We start from the raw sequence: 24,237 nt of genomic DNA on the forward strand, positions 1-24,237 counted from the left end.
TTTTTATATAATATATATTTTTGAATATTAAGATTCTCAAAAAATACATATCAATTACTACTATTTATGATTAGTTATTTTAAAATAAAAAACACATATATCAATAATTAATAAATATATAAGAAAATTGATACAATATATTATGTGGTTGGATAATATTATGTCTATGTCTATAAAGAAAATAAAATTCTTTAATATATGAAAATCAATTACAAGGCCCTTATATATATATATATATATATATATATATATATATATATATATATATATATATATATATATATATATATATATATATATATATATATATATATATATGTTATACAATATATCGAAGATTCGAAGCTAATCTTAGTTTGAATATGAGTACATCACAAGTTTGGTGTCGAGAGATGAGTAGATTTGATATAATAACAAAAAAAAAAAGTTGCATCAAAATATGTTGGACAAAAGTTACTCGATGTTTTAGTAACTCAAAGCATAATAATATAAGATTTGAAGGGTTTAACGAGCTCTACCAGACATATTTGAGCTCGACGCGAGTTAGGATTTAGATAACTATAGATGAGTTAGCATATTCTAGATGTTTTATAGAAGACTTTATTTAATAATCATCAAAATTAAATGGAAAGTTAGATTCATTAGAATGATTTTGTAATGACATAAAGCATTACTTGGATGCAAGAAGTTAATTAAAATGTCGAGTATTATAATTGGCATCGATGTATTGATTATATGGGCTACTCGTCTTTTATGTTCAACTCGTAAGACATTAGAAGTATAACATGATGGGTTGTCAGGTTATCTAAACGTAAAACTTTATTATCATCTATAACTCCATTATGTTTTGACCCCTTAATATCCCATGAGCATATTTGAGGTATAAGATAAGAACGTTTGATATGTTCACATTCGAACAATATATCATGTCATACTCAAATATCTTTTTATATCCACATGTAAGATGAGTAAGATATGTGAACAACATAATGGTACTAACCACAACAATGGATAATTAATCTGACTTCTTATGTCTAAATAATATTTAATAATTATAAAATATTTTTATAAATCAATTTTCACTTCAAACCTGACTATTATCGAAGTCTTATTATCAAGAATTTTTTTATTAAATATACCTTCGATATAGATTTTTATAGGATTATTTATCAAGCTCACTCATTTTGTTTTAGGATCCTTTACATTTAGAACAGTCAAATTTTATATCCTTTCCATGATTATTAATATTTTAAAAAAAATTAGGATTTTAAAAAATAAATATATATTTATTACACATAAGAATTTTAATATTTAGGATGATAGCATAAATTTAAATTTATAAAAAAAACATTATTTCTAAAAAAAATAAAGAATATATATGAGGGGACGCAACAAAAGATGTCAATCCCTATCAAACCCCTCTCATCTGCACCTCGAAGCACAGTGCCAATCCTACTGTTGTGCTCATCAACAGCATAAATTAAATCCAAATCCCCCCTCCTCTTCTCACTCACTCCCTCTCTCTCTCTCTCTATTTTGCTCAGCTGAGAAGAGGAAGAAAGAGAAAAGAGGGAAGTGAGAGAGAGAGAGAGAGAAAGAGCGAGCTCAGAGTAGAATATAACCAAACCCTTCTTCTACCCGTCCCCAAAAGAGAAGAGAGGAAGGGACTCCAAGAAGCACTCGCCCTCTCTCCAGATGAGGGCACCTCTCCTCCTCCGTTGATGGCCGCCGCAGCGTCGCCGTCCGCGCCTGGGGTGGCCGCCCCCGAGCCGCTGCCACTGGAGGTGCCCCCCTGGCTCAGGTCGCTGCCGCAGGCTCCGGAGTTCCGCCCCACGCCGCAGGAGTTCCAGGACCCCATCGCCTACATCCTCAAGATCGAGAAGGAAGCCGCCGCCTTCGGCATCTGCAAGATCGTGCCCCCCCTCCCCCCCGCTCCCAAGAAGACCGCCGTCACCAACCTCAACCGCTCCTTCGCCGCCCGTGAGCTCGGCCAGCGGCCCCCGGCCTTCGCCACTCGCCAGCAGCAGATCGGCTTCTGCCCTCGCCGCCCCCGCCCCGTCCAGAAGTCCGTATGGCAGAGCGGCGAGCACTACACCCTCGCGCAGTTCGAGGCCAAGGCCCGCCAATTCGAGCGCTCCCACCTCCGCCATGCCGCAGCAGGCGGCAGCGCTCGCAAGGCCGCCGCCTCAGCTGCTCTCTCCCCTATTGAAATCGAGACCCTCTTCTGGCGGGCTTCTGCCGACAAGCCCTTCTCGGTCGAGTACGCCAACGACATGCCCGGTTCGGGTTTTGCTCCGCTCCCCAGCGACGGCCGGCACTGCTGGCGTGACAAGGCGCCGGCTAATGTCGGGGAATCGGCGTGGAACATGCGGGGTGTGTCCCGGGCTAAGGGCTCCCTGCTCCAGTTCATGAAGGAGGAAATCCCAGGAGTGACGTCGCCCATGGTGTATGTAGCGATGCTGTTTAGCTGGTTTGCATGGCATGTTGAAGACCACGAGCTGCACAGCTTGAATTACCTGCATATGGGCGCTGGGAAGACGTGGTATGGAGTACCGAGGGATGGCAGACTTGCCTTCGAGGAGGTGGTCCGCATACAAGGCTATGGTGGTGAGGTAAACCCTCTCGGTAAGTCCGGTTGCCTTAACTTGTTCATTGGTTCTGGTTTTTAATTAGTTCAGTTTCTTTCATAGTCTTATGATGCTTTTCTTGATAAGATTCGCCAAAATAGAAATGACTTCACCACCACTGTAGTGCAAACCGTCAAAGTGGAAGAGGAAAGTGAGAAATGTGGTCTAGTTTAAATACGCTGCACCTTAGTCTGATGCACAATTGAAGGACCACAAACTATCAACAAAGGAAAATAGTGTTAAATTTATCAATATTAGTGTTTTAGGATTCATATTTCTGAAGCTCTAGGTTTACTTTTATCTATATGAACTACCATGGTCATGGTTACCTCTGTAGGACTAGAAAATCTGTTGTAATTGCCTTTAAAGCTTGGTCAAAGTCTGAGTCATACCTAGCAGCTGGCTGCATAGACGATCATAGGTATTCGATGAGTAGCTTAATTGAACTATTCTTGAAGTGCCCATTTGATGAGTCCATGACAGTTTTGCTGATGTATCTTGTATCTTGAGATGCTCTCTGCAGCTTGGGAGTGCCATTTGTTGACATGATTCATTTTTACCATGATCTGATACCTTTCTGCTAGATTTTAGCAACCATAACTGGTGAAGGAAGTAGATGACTTGTCTAGGTGGTTGTAATTGAAATCTCAGGTTATCTTAGAACTTGAAAGCGTCTGTTTGTAGAGTCGGATCAAACAACACTCTGAAGGGAGAAACTTCAGAAATGATAATATTGGACCTTCTCATACTGTTCCAGCATGAAGCCATCTATGTAATGCCTAATTCTTGCTCTCCTATTTGAGAAAGTTACACATGGTAGATGGCCATGTAAGTAGACCACTAATGGAACTATCACTTGACATCTTTCCCTCTCGAGAAAGCTCATTACCAATCATCTTCCACCAAAATTGAAGTGTTATCAAGGGATTTTGCCGAAATTGTTGGTTTTTCCTTTGATTCCTCTCAACAAATATCAGAGGCTTGATTTCTTACAAATCGTAGTTGAGTATTGAATCATAAATGCATTTCTAGTATCCTAGGTCTAGATAATACTGTCACACTATACAAACAAGTGAAAAAATTACAAGATTTCTACTTGTTTTAAAGACATTCTCAAGCTGAGCAAAAATTAAATCTTAAAAAGAATACCATCATGAACCTGTTAGCGATCATTTCAGACTAGATGATATATGTTACAAAACCTGTAATGAACAAGTGATTTTTCATTTTCATTTTTTGGATTTCTTACATTTTAAAAGTTAATTCCTTTCGTTATGGATGGAACTAAAAATGTCAAATTCAACCAGAACATACTAAAATTGCTCAAATATTCTGCTCCATCCATCAGATCTGAATCTGAAACTGTAACGTCAGATCTTGCAGGAATCTGGCATCTCAAATCAAGTGAAGAAACCTAATAAGATATTGTGTTTTCATTTTCTTGAAATATGTTTGCTAAAATTTATTTTACTTATTTAAGTAAAATTACTAGAGGCTTCATTTGGGGAACTTCATGATGCACCTTGCTGTAACAGGTTCAGTTCTATTCTTTTGTCATAATAAAGGTTTTAAATACATGCCACACCAATATGCATACCTGCTACTTCTGGCCCAATCAAGTACCGGTATCAAAAATGCAAGTTTGATTCTGGTACACGTATTATTTATATTTATTTTGTATTAATTTATTCAAAGATGATAGTTGGTACTTGGTATAGATCATATATACATGCCTGGTGGATACTGGTATAGTACTGGTCTGATAGGCTACCAAAACCATTGTTGAAAATTAAATCTCTGGTCATAGTATAGAATTGTCCTTTTCTTATTATGATTGAAATTGCAAGAAATGCATGGAAACACACTTCTCTGTATACACTTTCTTGCATCCATCACTTCCGGTTAATTTTTTATCATCTGACACTTGAGAATTCTTCTTGTGGTAATGATTGGAGTTCTTCCATGTTTCTTTTTTTTTCTCCTGTGAGGAATGTTCAAATTCACATGCAATGCTTAAGGTGCAAAATAATATTTTTTAAGTTTCATCAATACGTTGAGGTATTCACCTCATTTTTTGAAGATATTGTTTATATGAGTTTTTAGCTAAGAAGACTGTCTTTCATGGTATTATTCTTTTTAACTATTCACTTTACCTTATATCGTGTACTATGATTGACATAATGACAGTTACTTTTACAATCTTGGGTGAGAAGACCACTGTTATGTCTCCTGAAGTTCTTGTCGGGGAGGGAATACCATGCTGCAGGTGATATTTAGGCAGATATATGATTTTGGCATATTCAATAGCTTTTCCTTTTAATGCCATAAAATTATTTAGTATGTGATTTTTCATTTTGTCTGAGCAGGTTGGTTCAAAATGCTGGGGACTTTGTAGTCACTTTTCCTGGGGCTTATCATATGGGGTTCAGTCATGGTAGACCTTCTTTTACTTTTAAATTTTTACATCACTTCTTTCCTTTTGGGAGCCCTGTTATAGACATAGAATTTTGCTCAATTGCTGACTCTTTGATGAATAAAAAAGAAGAATTTGGATGATGTTGATGATTATATATATCGAGGTACATTTGACATTCCTACAGGGCTACAACTATATGGACAAGATATCATCTCCCAAAAATATAAAGACAATGCATTGTTCTTATCTGTTGGTTAATGGATGACGTAGGAAGTCGTATGGAATTTAATTGAGAAAGTTCAAATGGATTTGTAGTAAAAATATAAACTTTAGCAGCTAGAATTATGTTAGGGTTGATGGACTTCAAACAAGATTGACATGAAATAGTGTTAATTTGATGTCTACACAAACTCTGAATGGATTTGTAGCAAATATGGAATAAAAAAATCGCCTTTCAATTTGAAGACTAATTTTCTAATAAGAAACTGATTTGATCATGAAGTTAATGAAACAATTTAAAGCATGCACAACTATAGGAAGTTGCGGCTTCCTAGTTTATCAGCTGGATCTTTTGTTCTTCTTCCTCTAGAAAAACTTCTTTTTCCAGAAGAGAGTTAGAATTTTATCTTTTTTCTCTCTTGTTGAGGATTCATCCTGGAAAAAGTTTGGGTTTATTAGAGGAGGGAAAAGTTTGTCTTTGTTGCGCCGACGAAAAATTTATCTCGAGTCCAATAAAATCCATATGGTGACTGTGTTCATTATAAGTTGGAACAAGAAGTTAAGCAAAATTTGCATGATTAGAGACGTTTGTTTTTTTAATAAATGTACATATTATAAAATAGGATCCATGTCTATTGTATCATTAGGATTTAGGAGCCTAAATATATTGTTAGAAACCCAACTATTTTTTCTTGGATGGTTCAATTTATTGACTAGGAATTCATCTGGACTAGCAATTTGAGAAGTATATATGAACTATTTGATCAAGTTTCCATGAGAGTGCTACCTTGAAGAAAAAAATTTTGATTGCTTTATGCTTTTATGATTCCTTCTTAATAGCTTGATGAGTGATCAATAATGTAGTGTGATTTCATCTATGCTTGTTTTCTGTGTCTTTATCTGCATGAGAACTGCTTTCATTTTCTTATATTGCCTAATTTGATCTTTTGATATTTCTTGTTTTAGTTTTTTAGTTGTTCCTACAAAAGTTGAAGTGGAACTGCTGAGATTGGCAAAAGAATGTAGTTTGCCATCAATCTAAACCCAAAAGAAAAGAACGAAAAAGAAAAATCCTAGAATTTATCATGAAAATGTCTAAAATTATCTGCCACTTGTGGGGTTGTGGTCTAGGATCCTCTTAAGATCTCAAAACAATAGTGATACTTAAATAGCTAGTCATTATCCAGAATCATGTTTCTGTTTAATTTGCTTATGCTATGCTGAAGTTTGATATTTGAATGATGCTATTATACTTGAATGAGAAGAATATTTTTTTATCACTGGATTTTTGCTTTTCCAGAAAATTTTCTAATTAATATGATTTAATCTGTCACATGTTTAATATGTAAGATACTTTTCTTTTTTTACTTTTGTTTAGCTTGCATGTGAAACTTCTCTAAGTGTCTAAATGCCATGTTCTCTTCTCTATTTTATTATTCATTGTCATGGTTATTGGTTCGTAAATTAGGTGGTGACCACTACCCAACAAACTTCTGATGTAGAAATGTTTAATGAACCCTAGGAAAATGAAAGATGAAATGGAATTTAACAGAGCTAGGAAGCTTTTTATAAACACACAAATGATACTTTGTTGTAGCTTTATTTGCAAGTATATGCATACGGAGACAATAATACAAAGAGCTAGAAGGAAACCAAAAGAGTAGACAAGCAAATTATATACAGAACTATACTATTTTCTCTTCTGTGTCATCTAATACTCTTTTGTTACAGTGATACAGTTTCCAGAAGTAATTAAAACTTTCATTGTTAGTTGATTGAATTTAGAGTTCTAATGTTATGTTGACAAGCTAAAGGTTTTTTCTTCATCTTTTTACCCCTTGTATATCATACAAAGAAATTATGACAATATACTACTTTGGTGTTCATCTAGGCCTTAGTTTTGATTGAACAAATTTGAATTAGTAAGCATCTGAAATATAATCCTTTACCTTCTTGTTCTATCCCTTGCTAATTCCTAGTCAGTTTATTGATATGAATTATCCCCTGAGAATAAGATTGTAGAATGTGAGTTCATGCACATTTCTATAGGTGTTTTGGATACATATTAAACTAATATGGTAAAGAACATTAATTTGTCTATATGATTTTAAATCTCTTGTAAATAATTCATCATTCACATTTTCTTGAACCAGTTCATCGTTTTCTTCATAGGGTTTAATTGTGGGGAGGCAGCAAATATCGCTACTCCTGAATGGTTGAGATTTGCTAAAGAGGCTGCAGTTCGAAGGGCTTCAATAAATTATCCTCCTATGGTGTCTCATTTTCAGTTGCTATATGCACTTGCACTATCATTACACACAAGGTTTAGTCTTGTTGCCTTATTTATTTCTGGTAGTTCTTTTTTTGTATAAGTCTGCACTTTGATTATCTTTTCAATTTCTTTTTTCTTGTAAGTGTTTAGTGTTGCCATTGGGCGCTCACCTAGGCGCCTAGGTTAGGCGAGGTGAGGCCTGAGCACCTCCCATGTATCCCAGGCGGCTCATTCACTTGAGCAGCGACTAGGTGTGCACCTGGGCCTGGGCACTGCATAGCCCAGAAGCGTGCCCGAGTGTGATCACACCTGAGTTGAACCCCAGTTGGGTTCAACCAGGTAAGTAATTTAATACCAGACATCCCCAGCCTCAAGCTTTGGTGAGCCCTAATTGTAGGAAGTGGTTTTTTCAATAAGCTGGACCGGACCACATGAAATAGGGGCAGTCTGTGTTTCTGTTTGGGCTTGGACTGGTAGATACAGTCAGTAGGAACCGAACACGTGGAAATTGACTACCTTGGTTTTTAGTGTACTGCTGTTTATTTTGACATACAATATATTTGCCTGTTTCTGAGCATCTCAAAGGATTGATGATTGTGTAAATATGATTTGTTCACTATTGGACAAGTATGGACCGAAGAAGAATAGAGATATCTATTACTTAATTGAGTTGCATTTGTGTAAAAGGAAACAAAATCACTGTGGCTACTTGGAAGGAGGATGAGGTACAAAACAAATGTTTGATAGAAATACGGATGCTGAATAGGAATTGGACTAACTTACCAAATTGCTTAGTTCTTCTAGGACAATTGAAAAGCTTGCCATTTAAATGTAGTTGCCACACTGCCTATACATTTTTGGTTTCCAGGCTGATCATTTTTGTGCCTTTTTATTTCAATTTCATCCTACAAGGATTTTTAAGAACAAAAATAGTATTTTCTAATGGATGAGTTTCTTCCCATCAATGGTCAGGCTTTGAACCATCAAAACTAATCCCATCCTTTGACCTAGTTGAGCCTTGGGTTGATGTGTCATTGGTGGAATCGATGGATTGTTTGATTGGGACGTAGATTTTGACAACATTTTTTTAAAATAAGAAAAATAAGAAAGACATTGAAAATTCTTAAAACAAAGACTATTCAAGTTTTGTACCTTAAGCGTGTTGTGAAAATATCACAATGATCAATGTTCAAAATAGTGACCCATGCAAACTGTAAGTATATATTGTATGACCACCTTGCTATACAGTGTTACTGCATGACCCCACATTTGCCTATGTAGTAGCTTATGCAATCAACATGTGCATGGAATGCAGTAGCAGACATGATCGAATATACATATCTAGCTGCATACGTGGGCTATGTCAGGGTTCGTCTTACCAGTCCATACTAATGTATTGATTGACCAGCGGTATGGTATGTACCGCTTCATACCAATATACTGTGTGTTGGTATGGTTGGGCATATTGACGACACAAAAAATTTGAAAATAGCTCCAAAATTTTTTTAAAAATAGAAAAAAATTAGATTAGGGTTTTTAAGTTGAAAATAAATATAAATTTAGTATAATTTTAGCAAAAATAATCTAAATTTGGAAAGAATAGTTGCACATTTTTTTTGGGCTTTGAGAAGTGGCTTTGTGGTATATTCCAAACCGTCTTTTCGTTGATATTGAATTATTTATAAAGAAATGATTTGAATTGTTAAATTATTTGTTAAACAACTTAAATTTTAAGATTCAAATGAATCAAGTAATCGATTGATGGATATACTTGGTTTTACCACCAAAAAGAATGACAAGGCTCCAAGAGCGGTGGATCGGGGTCTTCGATTCTTTGTATCTATATATCAATTTGATACGTTTGTCAGACCAAATTCTAAAATTGATCCCATAACATAGTATATTGATTTACAGTATGCCATTGGTGCATCAACGTGGTGATGGTCCTAGTCTGATCGTCGTGAATCACACCTATCCGAGGCGACTCCTGAGGCAAGTATGATTGTGACATGTATTAGTGTAGAGGTTGGAGAATGTCAGAACTTTTACTTTCGCTACCGATTTGCTGCTTCGATAAGAATGATCAACTATCATTGTTGCTTGGAGAAGAATGGCCAATTATCATGTCGAGTTCCATGATTTGAATCTTATGTGACATATGTACTGCTCCTCGATCCATGCATCACCATTAAATTATGTAGACGAGACAATTGACTCCTCGGTGTCACTGTCATCATTGGTCTAGGCATTACTATCCACATCGTTGCCATGTCTCCGGACCAAGTGGGTTGCTAAATGCGATTGAGAAGTTGTCTATGTACCTTTGATTAGAGAGTTCTTCTAGTTTAGTGCTAATTCTCCCTAATTAGCCTCTTAAGCTTGATCCAATCCATAAATCGCAGCTCTGTGGAGTTCAAGAGAGTGCAAATGAAAGAATGAGGAAAATATATGAGTGAGAAAGTGATAAAGAGAGCATATGAGTTAGAGTGAAAGGAGAGAGAATGACTAGTAGAAAGGGTTTAAAAACCCTTAGATCTGGTTCAAACGATCAGATATACTATTTGAATTCAACAAATCCCAGCTATTGATCGGTACAAACCCCGTATCGAGCGATATGGGGTCCCTCGTTATAGACCGTCTGGCACAGGGTGGTCCATGTGCCGATCTCCTATCGAATCGGTACATATCGCCCGTACCACTCGGTATAGGTTGGCATGGCGAACCATACTCTACATAAGCATTAAATGTTGTTGCACACGTGGCATATATTTTCTCCTTATTACTATTATTATCACCTCTTATATTATTCAACCACAATCATGGACATTGATTATATAGCTTTGTGGTTACACCATTATCCGTTTGTTTAAACTTACTGTTCAAATAACTTAAATGTGGATAAATATCATTTTCCAATTTACTGATTTGATGTTGGTATAATTTACCTATCTATTTGTTAAATGTATTTCTTTATTTCTACTTAATTTATGTATTTTTAATATTTAAAATGAACCACATATGTGCTTGCATATAATTTCTGCTCTATGTGGTATTTTGGCTGCCTGCAACCTGTGGCCACTCTTTCTAACATTTGTAAATGTGATGAGTATAGAACTGCTTGGTTGGGGTTGAGACCTGCTTACTTGGTCAGACTAGCTTGCCCAGTTCAGTTCTGATACTGCTTAAACATAATGGTGAATCTGGTTCAATTAAACTATCCACTTTGACAAGGCTTTTTTTTGTCTAATTTTATAAACTGTTATGGTTTTAGATCTTTATGTATGTGGTTTAGTATGATAACATTAATTATAATACAGAATATTGATAAATGATATCAACTTGCACCACCACTAACTTGTTTATGAAGAAAAGAATGATTATTGTTTTTGTGGGAACTTATTTGTGCAGATCTCGAAACTGTTTTATTGTTTTCATTCAAATCATTTTTAGTCGATCAATTGATCTACTACTGGATTTTTTATTTTTTATTTTTTTTTTGCATTTTTTCAATCTTTCAATGTTCTCTAAAACTTCTTTGGACGACAAATAATAGTTGATTTTGTATTTTTATTGCTTCACTTTTTCTCTTGTATTTATTCTACTTTATCAACTATAATTGTTTCATGTTTTTTCTGGCAATGTTGGAAGGCTTGATTAGCATCCTAATTTAATAGTTTAAGAGATTTAGAACTTAGTTCAGCTCATTTGTTTTCATAGCTATGAGAAGGCATGCTGACTGTTCATGACATGTATTCACTCTTTCACCAAATTGCATGTTAATTCTGCATTCTGGTTTTTCCATAAAGGAATATTAGGCTACTAGTGTTTCTGTAGTCATGATATACCCTACTTGTCAGTTTACATTTTAGTTGGATGAGGGGTAAATGTCTTGAATGTCAGTTACTTATGGTGCCATGCTATTAGTATAGAAAATTCTTATTTTTCTTAGATATTAGTTCAAACTTCAAAGAACTCAAGCCTTTTCTAAAAATAAATTTTTTAGCAACTCAGTGTTTTAGTTCTTGCCTATTACACATTTATGCAGAATGATGTTGCTTTCCTTCTACAGGATGCCCACAGGGGATGGAAGTGAGCCACGAAGTTCTAGATTAAAAGATAAGATGAAAGGAGAAGGAGAAGTGATAGTAAAAAATGCATTTGTTCAAAATGTGATTCAAAATAATCACCTACTTAATATTCTTCTTGATAAGGGAACATCCTGTGTAGTTCTTCCACAAAATGCACCTGATGGTCCATTGTGTTCAAATTCACTGGTCAGATCTCAGGTAAAGGTAAAGCCAAGATTATCATTTGGCTTATGTAGTGAACAGGAAGCTCTAGAAGCATCACGACTTTTACCTTCCAATGATGTGGGTCCAGGCTGGAGTGCAGCAGTTAGAAACTTCAATGGTTTGTCTTCATTTAGAGGAAATTCTACATCCACAGGAAATGATAGAATGATTTCATCAGGGATATGCGACAAATTTGTTAGTGCTGATCAATGCTCTTTCTCATCTGATTTACAAAATGTGGAAGGTGAAAAAGAAGGGTCAATTCATGGTGATGGGTTGCTAGATCAAGGACTACTGTCATGTGTGACATGTGGAATTTTGAGTTTTGCATGTGTTGCGGTCATTCAACCACGAGAGACAGCAGCCAAATATCTCACGGCTGCGGATTGTGGTTTCCTTAATGATCATGCTTTTGGTTCAGCAGACGTTAGCGAGTTAAGTAGAGACACAAATTGGAAGACGATCAGAAACAATCTGGTTACTGGCATTGGTGAGTTGTGGCTTAAACTTTTAAGTTGTGATATTTTTATTGCCCAAATTATTCACCATCATAAGGCTTTTAATTGCTTGTGAATCCTAATGTAACTCTTCAGATAATTTGTGTGTATGGTTGTCATTTATATCTGTTGAACATATACATGGAATCGTTTGCAAGATCACTTTGTTTTCCTTGTTAAACATAAGTAATGCATCCATATCTTGAGATTTAATTATGTATCCTTAAAATTTTTAAGCTTGTATTGCTTATGGCTTATGTGTATTCATTATGAATGATTTCAGAAGACAAACAATTAAATATACACAATATTATATATCTTTATGATTGAAACTAGAAAACTTTCAGATCCAATGTTCCTGTAAATACAAGACATCCTTGAAATATTCATGATCAGCTGTTGACATTGTAATATTAGTGCTGAATTCCTATTAAAGGAAAGCTTAGGTGAGAGAACAGCTGGATGTGAAATTTGGATGCCTCACTGTCAATCACCAAAATGCACTTTATTGTCCAAGTGTCACCTTATGGTACCTTGTAGCAATATCTTGGGAATTTTCCAGACTTTGAGAGATATGGAGCCATACTCATTTATGGTTATGCTGGTTAAAGGGTCAACGTTACATTCGCTTCTTATTCCATTTCTATGAACTATAACCTAGCAGATAGTTATGTATACTAGCTTCTCTAAAACTTTTTGAGCTTGTGTTTTTTAAAATTTTGGTTTTCTTAAAACTTGTAAATTTTAAATTCACATTTGGGGAACTTTTTGTTTATGTATGATGGAATGGTTGAATGACAAGAACCAAATGATATTTTACTTGTTTAAAGACTGTTTACCGATCTTGGAATATATATATTCTCTGGTTTTGAATGTATCTAATTTCAACGTGTGGCATCTTGTTAGTTAGATATGGATTTTGGCTAATCCTAATTTGTCAAGTTATGCAGCATGCACAATACTTGATCTTCTTCTAGGATTGCTAAGATGGTTTCTGTAAAATTGGGACTGTCTGCAGAACCAGAAACAAAATTTCACCTTGTCTTTCTTTTGGGAGGACAGGGGTTATCTTCCAAGAGTAACTGGGTTGGGGATAGTGGTGGGAGGGGAAGTGATATTTGCTCAGTAATAGGCCTATGCATATTCTAACTAGGGATAATTTACAACTTCACATGTAACATGATTACTGTAAAAAAGCTTAGAGTTTCTTAGTAGACAATTTTATGTATGATTTTGTATTTTTATTAACAGCTAATTGAATTATACACAGTCGATGACATTCTGTAGTAGAGAATCTTATGTATAGTCAGATTCTTTGTATACAACATGAAGAAGAGACCTGAGGATGATTCCAGACCTACTTGATCTCTAGAAGATGCCAAGTATCTAGTTATTGGAGCTGGAACCAAAAGAGATCCAATTTAATTTGAGTATGACTTCAGCAAGCAAATGCATCAACTGTTTGAACCTAACTAGTTGTTTTCTAAACTTTGTTCAGGTTGTAAGATCCAACTTGTTCTTTATATTTCTCAGAAAGAGTTATGACCTAGTGCATAAGGTTCCAATCAACACAGAGTCTGTTGAGGTCAAATGCATGTAGTTTTCCCTTTGTAGGTAGAGTGTCAGAGGCCTTTTTCCATGTCTTGAATCGTTGACATCCATGTATGATAGAGCAATCTTGCTGTGGCACCAAGTTTAGTCATATAACAAAATATAACATAGGATCCTTCCAATGTGGGTCTGGGAGGACCAAAAATGGATAGCCTTGCTGTAATATCCTTTCTCAGAGGTTAGTAGTTTGATTAATTAATCAAGATACTCTAAGGAATACTCTGGACTCTGGAGTAGTAGGGCTAAGTAAGAATCAAACTGCAAAATTTTCAACTTGATGATTATCACTAATCTCATATTGTAGATGTTACAAAATTTTTCTGCATGCTTATAGTGCTGATTTTAGTTAGACTTTACACTTATCCTAATATTTGAGCTAATGGTTTAAATACTGGTCTATATTATGTTTGGATGAGCAGTTAGATCAATGCAAATTGTTGGAATGGACTTGTATATCAAATTACCACCATAGGAAAGAGCAGGAAGAAAAGGAATTCCAAGGAAACTGAGGGAAAAAAGATACCATGACACTTGTATGATTGAAAAATGAAATTTGTTTAATCCTCCTTTCCACTGAGCATGCAACTTCATATCTCTCTCTACGCTTCACGGAGGGGTTTTTTGCTGTTCTCTGTTGAGCAGATTGAGAAACCAGATAATCAGGCCAAAAATGAAATGGTTTATTATACTTCAACTGATCCAATACTACAAAAATAATCATGGTTCAGTTGAGGTGGTTTAAGCCAGTTGGGCAGAAATTTGGTCCTACAGGCTGTACTGCATATTGTCTTGTTGTTGAACTGATAAATACAGTTCCATGCACACCATATTGAGTGGATTTTTATTTCTTTACAGAAATTAGGAAAACAAACTAGAAAGAGCTTCCAGAGGACAGGAAATTTCTTTTGTTTTTATATAATCTACCCATTGTGTATGCTACAGCAAGTCCTTGATTGCATTTGAAAAACAGTTAGTATTTATGGAAAATTAGCAATATGAGTTGTACCTCTAATTTGCATGATAGTGTAGTAATAAAAACTTCCCAAAGTATTAAAATTAAAATTACATCCATTATTTGCAGAGTACAAGATGGCTGTTGATCTCTTTATTTAGCATCAAAAAGTTTTTATTATTATATATGATATTTCATATTGGCACCTCTTTTCTTTTTGTTTTACTGTTGTGCTTTAAGATTTGACCTTTTCAATTTTATTCACTACAAAAACTTTTCACAATAAATTTCTGATTAAAAAAAACTGATGTCTTCTACTAGTGTTTTACATGTGGTTGTTCCTTTACAAAACTATTTAGCTGTAGACCCAGGAAAAGTTGTACATGGATATGTTCCTGTTTGGATGATTCATCAAACTGCAAGAACGTTCAATGTCTAAAATGAGACTGATTGCTAAACACACCCATATATCAAATTTTGCTAGTTTCAGGGAGCGTTTAACAAACAGTGAATCTACTGAAACTTATAATTCCAATATAACTTGCATTAACTTTGTACAACTAAACAGTTAGAACAAATTAAAGCATATTAAATTACAAATGTAAAAGTCAGTGAAAGTAAATTGAGTCAATTAAATTACTTCTCATAGCTGATCAATTTGGTTCCTAAAACTTGTAGGGACATAACTTACCTAATACCTCACTGAACTTTCTTCTGTCTACATTTCTAGTCGCAACACTCATATGCAAGACATTAAACATTTTTTGCTTAGGTCTATGAATGGTAGAGGCCTCTGTTTTAGATTTATGAGTCACCACATGGTTTATATGATTGTCATTGGAGAATGATCTTCAAAAGAACTATCATAGGTTTATTAGTCACACAGAAACCTAACAAGTTTGGAAATGTACGGCTGTCTTTATGAGATAATACTTCCTGTCAGTTTTGTTTAGCAAATCCAAGAAATTGTTATGATTTTGTACTTGATGCCTCTGGTTTGCTCTTTGATATCTTCGTATCCATTTTTTTGCATCTATCCAATTGAAAATTGCTCAATACTTTCTTACAATGTGATTATTACCTACATGTGTTTTGCAGTACAAATTGAAAGGAATGTCGAGGATAGAGTGAATGATGATTTAGTTCATCGTGATGCATATTCAGTTCAAGTTTCGGACTGGAGTATCAAAATGATTTCTGATGTTACATGTCCAAGAGCTGCTTCTGCACTTGATCTTTTAGCTTCTGTTTATACTGATTCATCAGATTTTGAGGATGAGGATGTTCCATTTGAGAAGTCTACATGCCCTGATAAAAATAATATGGGAGACTCATCATTAGTGCTTAACACTAATGAACACTTGGGAAATGCAGTTGAAACCCAAATCCTTCATTCGAGTGAGGTTGCACATGAGGAAACAAAATTGCACTTGGCTGGATCAGAGAGCCAAAACGATCTGTTTGCCCAAAGTTCTCAATCAGTTGATGGTTCAGATAATTTAAATGGGGATGACAATGATGTTGCTGATAACAAATGCCAACTAAAATCAGAATTCTCTTGCCTGAATCAGTCAGAAACTGGGAATTTTATGGGTAAATCTTCTTTAGAGGATAATGAGGGGATGGAAACATCTAAGACTTCCATAAAGTTTATGGGGGAATCTAGAGATGTTCATCACAAGGAATTCGACTGTGGTTCTCATAATATTGAAACTGCTGATATTTATTACAGTAGCCTGAAGACGGGAAATCCAACTGTTTTGGCAGATCTCCCTGTCAAATGTGATGATTCAGCTGTGCCAGCAGAAGCTGTCACAATATGTCAAGAATTAAGAAATGTTGCTACAAAGAAGAGCCCAAAAATATCAGTTGTGCAAGGATTTGACAAAGATTCTTCTCGAATGCACGTATTCTGTCTTGAGCATGCAGCAGAGGTTGAAAAACAACTTCAGCCAATAGGTGGTGTGCATATGATGATTCTATGTCATCCAGGTGATTTCTTGATTTATATAGATGTGCATCTCTGGAAAATGGTACCATCTTTATTTGCTATGCACTTTCATTTACACTTATGTATTACATGTTCCTTCTTGTAATTTTTTGGTTATTTCCCCCCAGGTTTGCTGTTGAGTTAATTTGATGCAGTTCAACTGCATGAGTTGGTAAAATAGTTGGCTTTTAAAATGGCTGGAAGTGCCATGATCAAGTTTATTGCAGAAAGATCCTTGTTTCATCTCATGTTCAATATGTACATCTTTTTTTGTTATAACCAATCTTTGGAAGAGGTTGGAAGGGCCTAGAGGCTTAACGTTTGAACTTTTTTTCTTCCTTTAGAAAGTCTAGGGTTTGTGACTCATGAAGTGAGTTAATGAAGTGCTTGAACATGGTTGTGATTATTAAATAAGATTGTGACAAAAAATGCTCTACTTTTAAAGTTAAATTATGCAAAACTGAAATTTATATTGTTTTTTCTTTCGAATAAAAAATTTGTTATATATTATCAGTAAGGTTAGAAAGAATATAATGCCAAGGGAATAATAGAAACATCTTATAGTCTTATTAAAGCAGGTTTTTTTCTGTATGTCATTGTATAGGAGTACTTCTAATTTTGTTTTCATGATTGTTTTTCCTGTGTGTGGCCAAGCTTTAGGCTGTCATGTGCTGGCCTGAGCATGATATGACCTACTTTTAGATTTGATATGTAAAGTTTATGCAGAAATTTGAAGAGGATTCCATAGAGATTTACAACCAAAGCAAGTCCTTTTGTAAATAGTGCGATCTGCAAGATGATGGATAATCTAATTTATAAAAAACTGGTATGGGCCACAATGCTGGGTGATGACAGTGAGGAGGGAGGACAAAGTTTTGTTAACTTTTTTCATGGGGGTATGGGGTCCAATGAACCAATTTCTCTTACTCCAGTAGGCGAAAGAAGTGTAGAACGACAAAGGGAGAAATCAAGCTGTCCTCAAAATCTGGATATTGAAGCTGGCGGCATCTTATGAAGATGGAGAACATATTACGAACTAGTTATAACAATGTCAAGGGCCACAAGTAAACCATCCTATAGATGTTTAATAACGTCCAACAGATCGTGAATTTTGATCATGTTATATGGTAGAAGATAAGGACTTTGCAAAGTTAATTTTAATTTAGCATGGTTCTTAGTTCCCCAATAAATATACCAGTATTGCAATTCCAAGCATGCTCGGCGACTGTGCCTTGAAACGTCATGCAGACATTACTTGTCTGAATGTGGAAAATACCATTAGATATGACCTTTTTGATGCTTTGTGTACATAAATATCCATGTACTCTTTTGTACCTTAATGATTATATGCAGTGTGTAAGTTCTCTTCAAATTTCAAGTTGTCTGCATTAGTTATGTACTTTTACATAACTGAAATTTATATAAATTAATTGGCAAGCGCCATGAATCTAAATAAAAATTGGACTCAGTATCTTCCCTATATCTGCTTGTACTAAAAATAATGAGTTCAGTAATGTGCATAGCCTTCAATATCATATCAGTGGAAAAAGGATAAGTTATCTACTAAGTATTATAAGTGATGCAATTAAATGCTAAAGACTTGATAATGACATTCTGAAGAACTTGTTATCTACTACCAAATTGATTGAGGTAGTATAGCATGGCATGACAATGAAATCCATAGATTTAAAAAACCGATGTAATTCACCCAAACTATAAATTTACTCACGAATGTCTTGTCACTTCTGTTGTTTTCTGGCTAGCTATTCTGTAGCCTCATCCTTGAACAAGAGGTCCATCATTGTCAGTTGTCTCTGAGAACTCACAAGAACTTAAAAGTATGAATTAGAATATCTTGAAGTTGGAATTCCTCAAGCTATAATACCTTGCAAAGCGAAGTTTGTTAATGACGAGTTAGTTCAACATACCATTGGGTTAAATTAAAATGATGAGCCAAGTAATTGTTCCAGTTTAATGATGACCTATTCTAGTAGATCAATTCTACTAATGCTTGTGTCTTGAAAATAAGGGTTCTCTATAGGTTCAATTGAGCAAGGTTGTTGTCAGGAGCTTGTGTTGCTTTATTTGATTACACGTTTGTTTGCTGAAATATTAAATGCATCTGCATTGTGCAAAATTTCATGACTCTTTGATGCTTTTATTCTCTTGGACAAGCAATTTTGGTTATTTTGTGTTTTTCTGATGTAGTTTTCTTCTCTCTGTCTCCTGTTACTGACGATTAATGATATACCAAGTTACTGATGGCTATTTTGCCATCCTGGTTATGAGTCATGTGTTGGCTGCAAAACATAACTTGAGAAAACCAAACAACCAACAGTTGTATGTGGCAATTGCATTAGCTAGAAACCCTAATATATTCTCTTTGTATGTGACAATTACTTAATATATTTTACATGCAATTGCATTGTATGTGACAATTACTTAATATATTCTCTTTCTGATGTGAATCAAAAAGTTCCTTTCTGAAAATTGAATGTGACTTTCCCATAATGACATATGCAGACTATCCTAAAATTGAATCAGAAGCAAAGTTGTTGGCAAAAGAATTGGGAATTGGCAATATTTGGAAGAATGTCAAGTTCAGAGAGGCCAGTAAAGAAGACCAAGAAAGAATCAGAGTGGCCTTAGAGGATGAAGAAGTTATACCCACGAACAGTGATTGGACAGTGAAATTGGGAATCAACCTCTATTATACTGCCAACCTCAGCAAATCTCCCATCTACAGTAAGCAGATGCCATATAATCCAGTTATATACAAAGCTTTTGGCCAAAAATCTGCAGGTGACTCCCCAGAAAAGCCAAAGACAAGTGGGAGGCGCACAGGCAGACAGAAGAAAATTGTTGTTGCTGGCAGGTGGTGTGGAAAGGTTTGGATGACAAACCAGGTCCACCCATGTTTAGCCCATAAAAAGGAAACTCTAGAGCAAGAACCGACAGAAGAATATTATTCATCTGATAGTGATCAGAATCCTTCGGATGAGATAGAGATTGATCATTCCAGCAAAGTTTCCTCGAAAAGTAATTCATCAGGTAGTAATCTGGCAGTAAAAAGTTCTGGGAAGAAAAGGAAAAAGCCTTCGAGAAAGGCAAAGACGAAGAAACCCAGATGCACTATGGCAGACAGCAAATCAAAAGCTACTGATGTATCCGGAACTTCTGCATCTCCACCTGGGAGGACTCCAAGAAGCAGTTGTCCTAGAAACAGCGAGAGCACTAAACAGCACAAATTAAATTCGAAAGATGAAGCAGGAGGTCCAAGCTCACGTCTTAGAAAACGACCATCCAAGTCTGTGGAACAAAAGAACAAATTGGCTAACAAGAAGCAGTCTAACAAGAGGAAAGCTAAAAGCAACCAAACTGCAAATCTTGTACCCAAGGATGAGGAAGAATATGCTTGTGATATTGAGGGGTGCTCTATGAGCTTTAGCACAAAGCAAGATTTGGCATTACACAAGCGGGACATTTGCCCCGTGAAGGGGTGTGGCAAGAAGTTCTTCTCACACAAGTACCTGTTGCAGCACAGGAAGGTACACATGGATGACCGGCCATTGGAATGCCCATGGAAGGGATGCAAGATGACTTTCAAGTGGCCGTGGGCACGAACTGAACACATAAGGGTACACACTGGTGATCGCCCCTATGTCTGCCAGGAACCAGGATGTGGTCAGACATTCCGCTTTGTATCAGATTTTAGCCGTCACAAGCGCAAAACAGGCCATTCTGTTAAAAAGGGCCGAAGATGATGAGGCTTGAAGTAGCTAATTAGAGCAGAGCCTCCTTCGGTGTAGGCAAATTGGGGGACTGTAAATTAATGCTCTTGATTGAAGTTGCCATTACTGGGTGATCAGGAGGGTAGGGTAGGAGAGCCTCACTACATTTCTTTTCTATCTTCGTTGAATACTAATCCTCTTATCATTAGTCCAATCAATTTGACGCTGATTTCTAAGTTATCTAAATTAGTCAGATGGAGGCTGATGTTGATGTAGGCAGAGGTGGCTGTTCTAATGGCTAGCGGCCATCAAAAACAGGCCTAACAAAGCTGCTTGTTTGATTTTGTCAATTGCCCCATTGCAATACTGACACTCTTATATTGGGTTGCAATGATTCTTTCCTCAAGATAGGGACATTTCTGTCTGGTTTGTCAAGGGTATGCGTTGATAGCATTTCCTCAAGTTGTTCTTTCACTCTTTCTGGCTTCCATCATAGGGACATTGATATCTGTGGCTGTCATCTACTATATGTTAACAACATGGCAGGGGATCACCTGTGCTTAATGAATAATGAACGACTACCGCAGGTGAGTTTATTGCTAATTTAGCAAATTTTTGGCACATGTTAAGATAGGTGAGCCTAATGATATATAGGTTCAAGATGTTGCTGGTCCTGCACTCTCCTTAAGATAATTTATTAGGCAATGTGTATCCTATTGATATGATGCATGCAATGAATGAATTAGTTTAGGTTGTTCCTCTGGGTTGGTGCTGCTATCATTCTTCTATCAATTCCATTGGAAGCACCCTGTATTATACTTGTCCTGAACACACAAGTATCATACTGTTGAAGGGTTTCTCTCACTTACAACCCTTTGAATACTCATGGAAGCCTCACCACCATCTGTAAGTTATATTGATGTTTGTTATATTTCCTTGGAAAAGTTTCACATTTCTAGGGTTTTTTTTTTCCCCATCATGTCACTACTACTCTTCATATTACTTATTTTTCAGAAGTAATTCACATTTCTTTAGGAACAGTACAACAAAGCTGCACTGCTCCTAACGAAAGAAACAAAAAGAGAAAATAAAGCTGTCTCCTCTGACTAAGAAATCATGCATTCAACATAGTAAATCAGATTGGTTAATGCATTGTTGTACAGATGATGTGTGTTAGGTTTGAGTGTATGTACATAGTTGTGTTTGAAGTAAGTGATCTTCCATATATTGTGTTTTCTCCTCTTCTTTTTCATTCTTTGAAAGTGTTTTCCACCTTTCTTCAGTGTTATGGGTTTTTTTTTTCTTCGATGCAAGCGATCTACATTGTTAGAGATGTAAGTATATTGAACCTAATCCAACATTTTTGTGAAGTTATATTTGTTTAAAGACCGTTAAGAAGATGCATATGTTGAATAACTTAGCCTTTATAGTGTTTTTGTGTTTAGTTTATAGTGTTTTATGAAAACAAATCGATAAACGTTTCATATAAATAGTGTAATGATATATTTGAATCATAGGGGTTAATAAATCTAGGATGCAAATGATGTCCCAGTGCAATTGTGTATATGCTAGGCATTGTAAATACTAAAATTATTATGAAAAAAATTTATCTATATAGTGTTTTTGTGTTATCTTTATAGTGTTTTTGAAATGCCAATGAAAATACTATAACACTTGATAAAAACACTACCAATTTAACTCAAAAACTTACATATATCACATGATTCTTTCCATAGTATGGATACCAAACTATTTGATTTATTGTTATTTTTATTCTTTGGGTGATCAAATTATTATCAAATTAAGATTGAAGCCTTACTATCAAACCATCTTTTTAATGTCTATGGATGAATGTTAGTCCATATGGTATGATATCATTTGGATGTTATTCTTTCTCTCTCTCTCTCTCTCTATATATATATACTTTTTGGAGTGATTTTACATAATTTTAGTGGGAAAGAATGCATTACCTCTCTGTCATAGTTCAATTGTAGGGTGATATTAGTTTGAACCAATTAAAAAAAAATACTCTAACTCAAAAAAAAAAAAAATTTTGGTTCGACCATCGGTATCGTATGATACGGTTTGATATTGCTTAAAAATTTATTTTTTCAAATGGCATATCGAATTAGTAGATTATCCAAATTATTTAAAACCTTGGTCTAAATTGGTATAAAAAAAATAAAAAATGATAGAGACAGACTATGCTAAATCCCTAAAAAAACCATTTATAGGATGAAAAAAGGAAAGAAAAATGAAAACTGTTCAACTAAGTCTCCCCATATTCTCAACTCTGACCGGACTCTGCCGCATCACAGCCGACACACAGCTTCAAATAAGAGCAGCGGCGGCGGCGGAGAACGACGACCAATCCCCCAAGTCAACCATGGTGTGAGATACGCATCGCGAAGACTTGTCAGCTTTCGTTACCTGAGCAGTAAGATATCGCCATCCCATACAAATGCCTTTCTCTTTCTCCCCCACCATTTGACTCTTCAAAAAGCATATCACGACACCTACCACTTTTTGATCAATTTAGCCATCTATTTGATCGAGATCTTACAGTCTGCAAACGAAGTCAAAGTCAATTTTGACCGAGTAGAAGAGTCAACCACGGCGTGTTTTAGAGAGAGAGAGAGAGAGAGAGAGTAGGACGTTGTAGAACGAACAAGGGATTGCAACAAACAAAATACAGAAAGGAAATAAAATCATATATATATATATATATATATATATATATATATATATATATATATATATATATATATATATATATATATATATATATATATATATATATATATATATATATATATAAGAGTTTGGGTTAGTCTTCTTCTTCTGCCACACCAACCTTCCTCGTTGGAACGCCGTCCCCTCTCCGTCGTTGGATTAGACCGTATGCATTCCACGTTCGACGTTCTACATGCGCCCACCCATCTCCGCTGTTACGAAGATCAACCCTCATGCTTTTGAATCCAACCAACCTTGCTACTATATATATATATATTTGCTCTCTCTCTCTCTCTCTAAGATCACCGACCACCGTGTCTCGTTTTCTCTGCAGTTCATCAATCCTTCTGATGCTGCTGCCGTGGCAGCTGCTCCTACCGGCTGCCGAGACCCGGCCTTTGCCGAGTCCCACGAGCCGGTGGGCGCTACAGCTGCTGCAGGCTCTCCCCAAGGGGCCGGTCGTGCCGTCGGGTCCGTCTGCCTGCACCCACAGCCCCGACTACATCGGGGCGCGCAAGTGCCCGGTGAAGCTGAGCCGGGCCGAGGCAGGCGCCTCTCTCGACGCCACGCACCTGAAGGCTACCCCACCTCCGCCGTCGTAGCAGGAGAGTGCAGTATCGGGTGCAGCTCATCTGCGGACGGCAAAGCTGTTTGTGTTATTGCCGGGGGTCGGAAGGATGATGTGGTCAGCTTAGTCCATTCTTTACACTTCTTTTCATATATTTGTTTTATTTGTATTATTTTGGTGGGGATGGGTTTTACTTTGTTCATATGATCGGCCAATTTATCTATACAGGTTATGTATTCGTGATGGAGATTTTAGAAGATCCGAGAAAACATCCATCAGCTGATCATTTCTTTTTGTTTCTGTAAAAGACATATAATGAAAGTAAACTC

At 36.0% G+C, this 24,237-nt stretch overlaps 1 protein-coding gene across 1 annotated transcript; it reads left to right on the forward strand.

Annotated features, from left to right (window-relative positions):
• The first annotated feature begins 1,551 nt into the window (after nt 1-1,551).
• Nucleotides 1,552-21,081, forward strand: LOC135614099 (lysine-specific demethylase JMJ705-like). The gene is made up of 7 exons (XM_065111122.1): nt 1,552-2,625; nt 4,815-4,893; nt 4,994-5,061; nt 7,435-7,585; nt 11,604-12,316; nt 15,985-16,878; nt 19,400-21,081. Exons 1-7 carry the CDS (start codon nt 1,722-1,724, stop codon nt 20,638-20,640), a joined length of 4,050 nt encoding a protein of 1,349 aa, XP_064967194.1. The 5' UTR covers nt 1,552-1,721; the 3' UTR covers nt 20,641-21,081.
• The last annotated feature ends 3,156 nt before the right edge of the window (nt 21,082-24,237 follow it).

This window comes from Musa acuminata, chromosome BXJ2-6 (genome assembly GCF_036884655.1).
Source record: "Musa acuminata AAA Group cultivar baxijiao chromosome BXJ2-6, Cavendish_Baxijiao_AAA, whole genome shotgun sequence".
Taxonomy (NCBI): Eukaryota; Viridiplantae; Streptophyta; class Magnoliopsida; order Zingiberales; family Musaceae; genus Musa; species Musa acuminata.

Coding starts and splice junctions, on each gene's coding strand:
- LOC135614099 (XM_065111122.1), top strand. CDS start 1,722: ATGGCCGCCGCAGCGTCGCCGTCCGCGCCTGGGGTGGCCGCCCCCGAG. Junction 12,317..15,984: donor CAATCTGGTTACTGGCATTG/GTGAGTTGTGGC, acceptor TGTGTTTTGCAG/TACAAATTGAAAGGAATGTC. Junction 16,879..19,399: donor GATGATTCTATGTCATCCAG/GTGATTTCTTGA, acceptor TGACATATGCAG/ACTATCCTAAAATTGAATCA.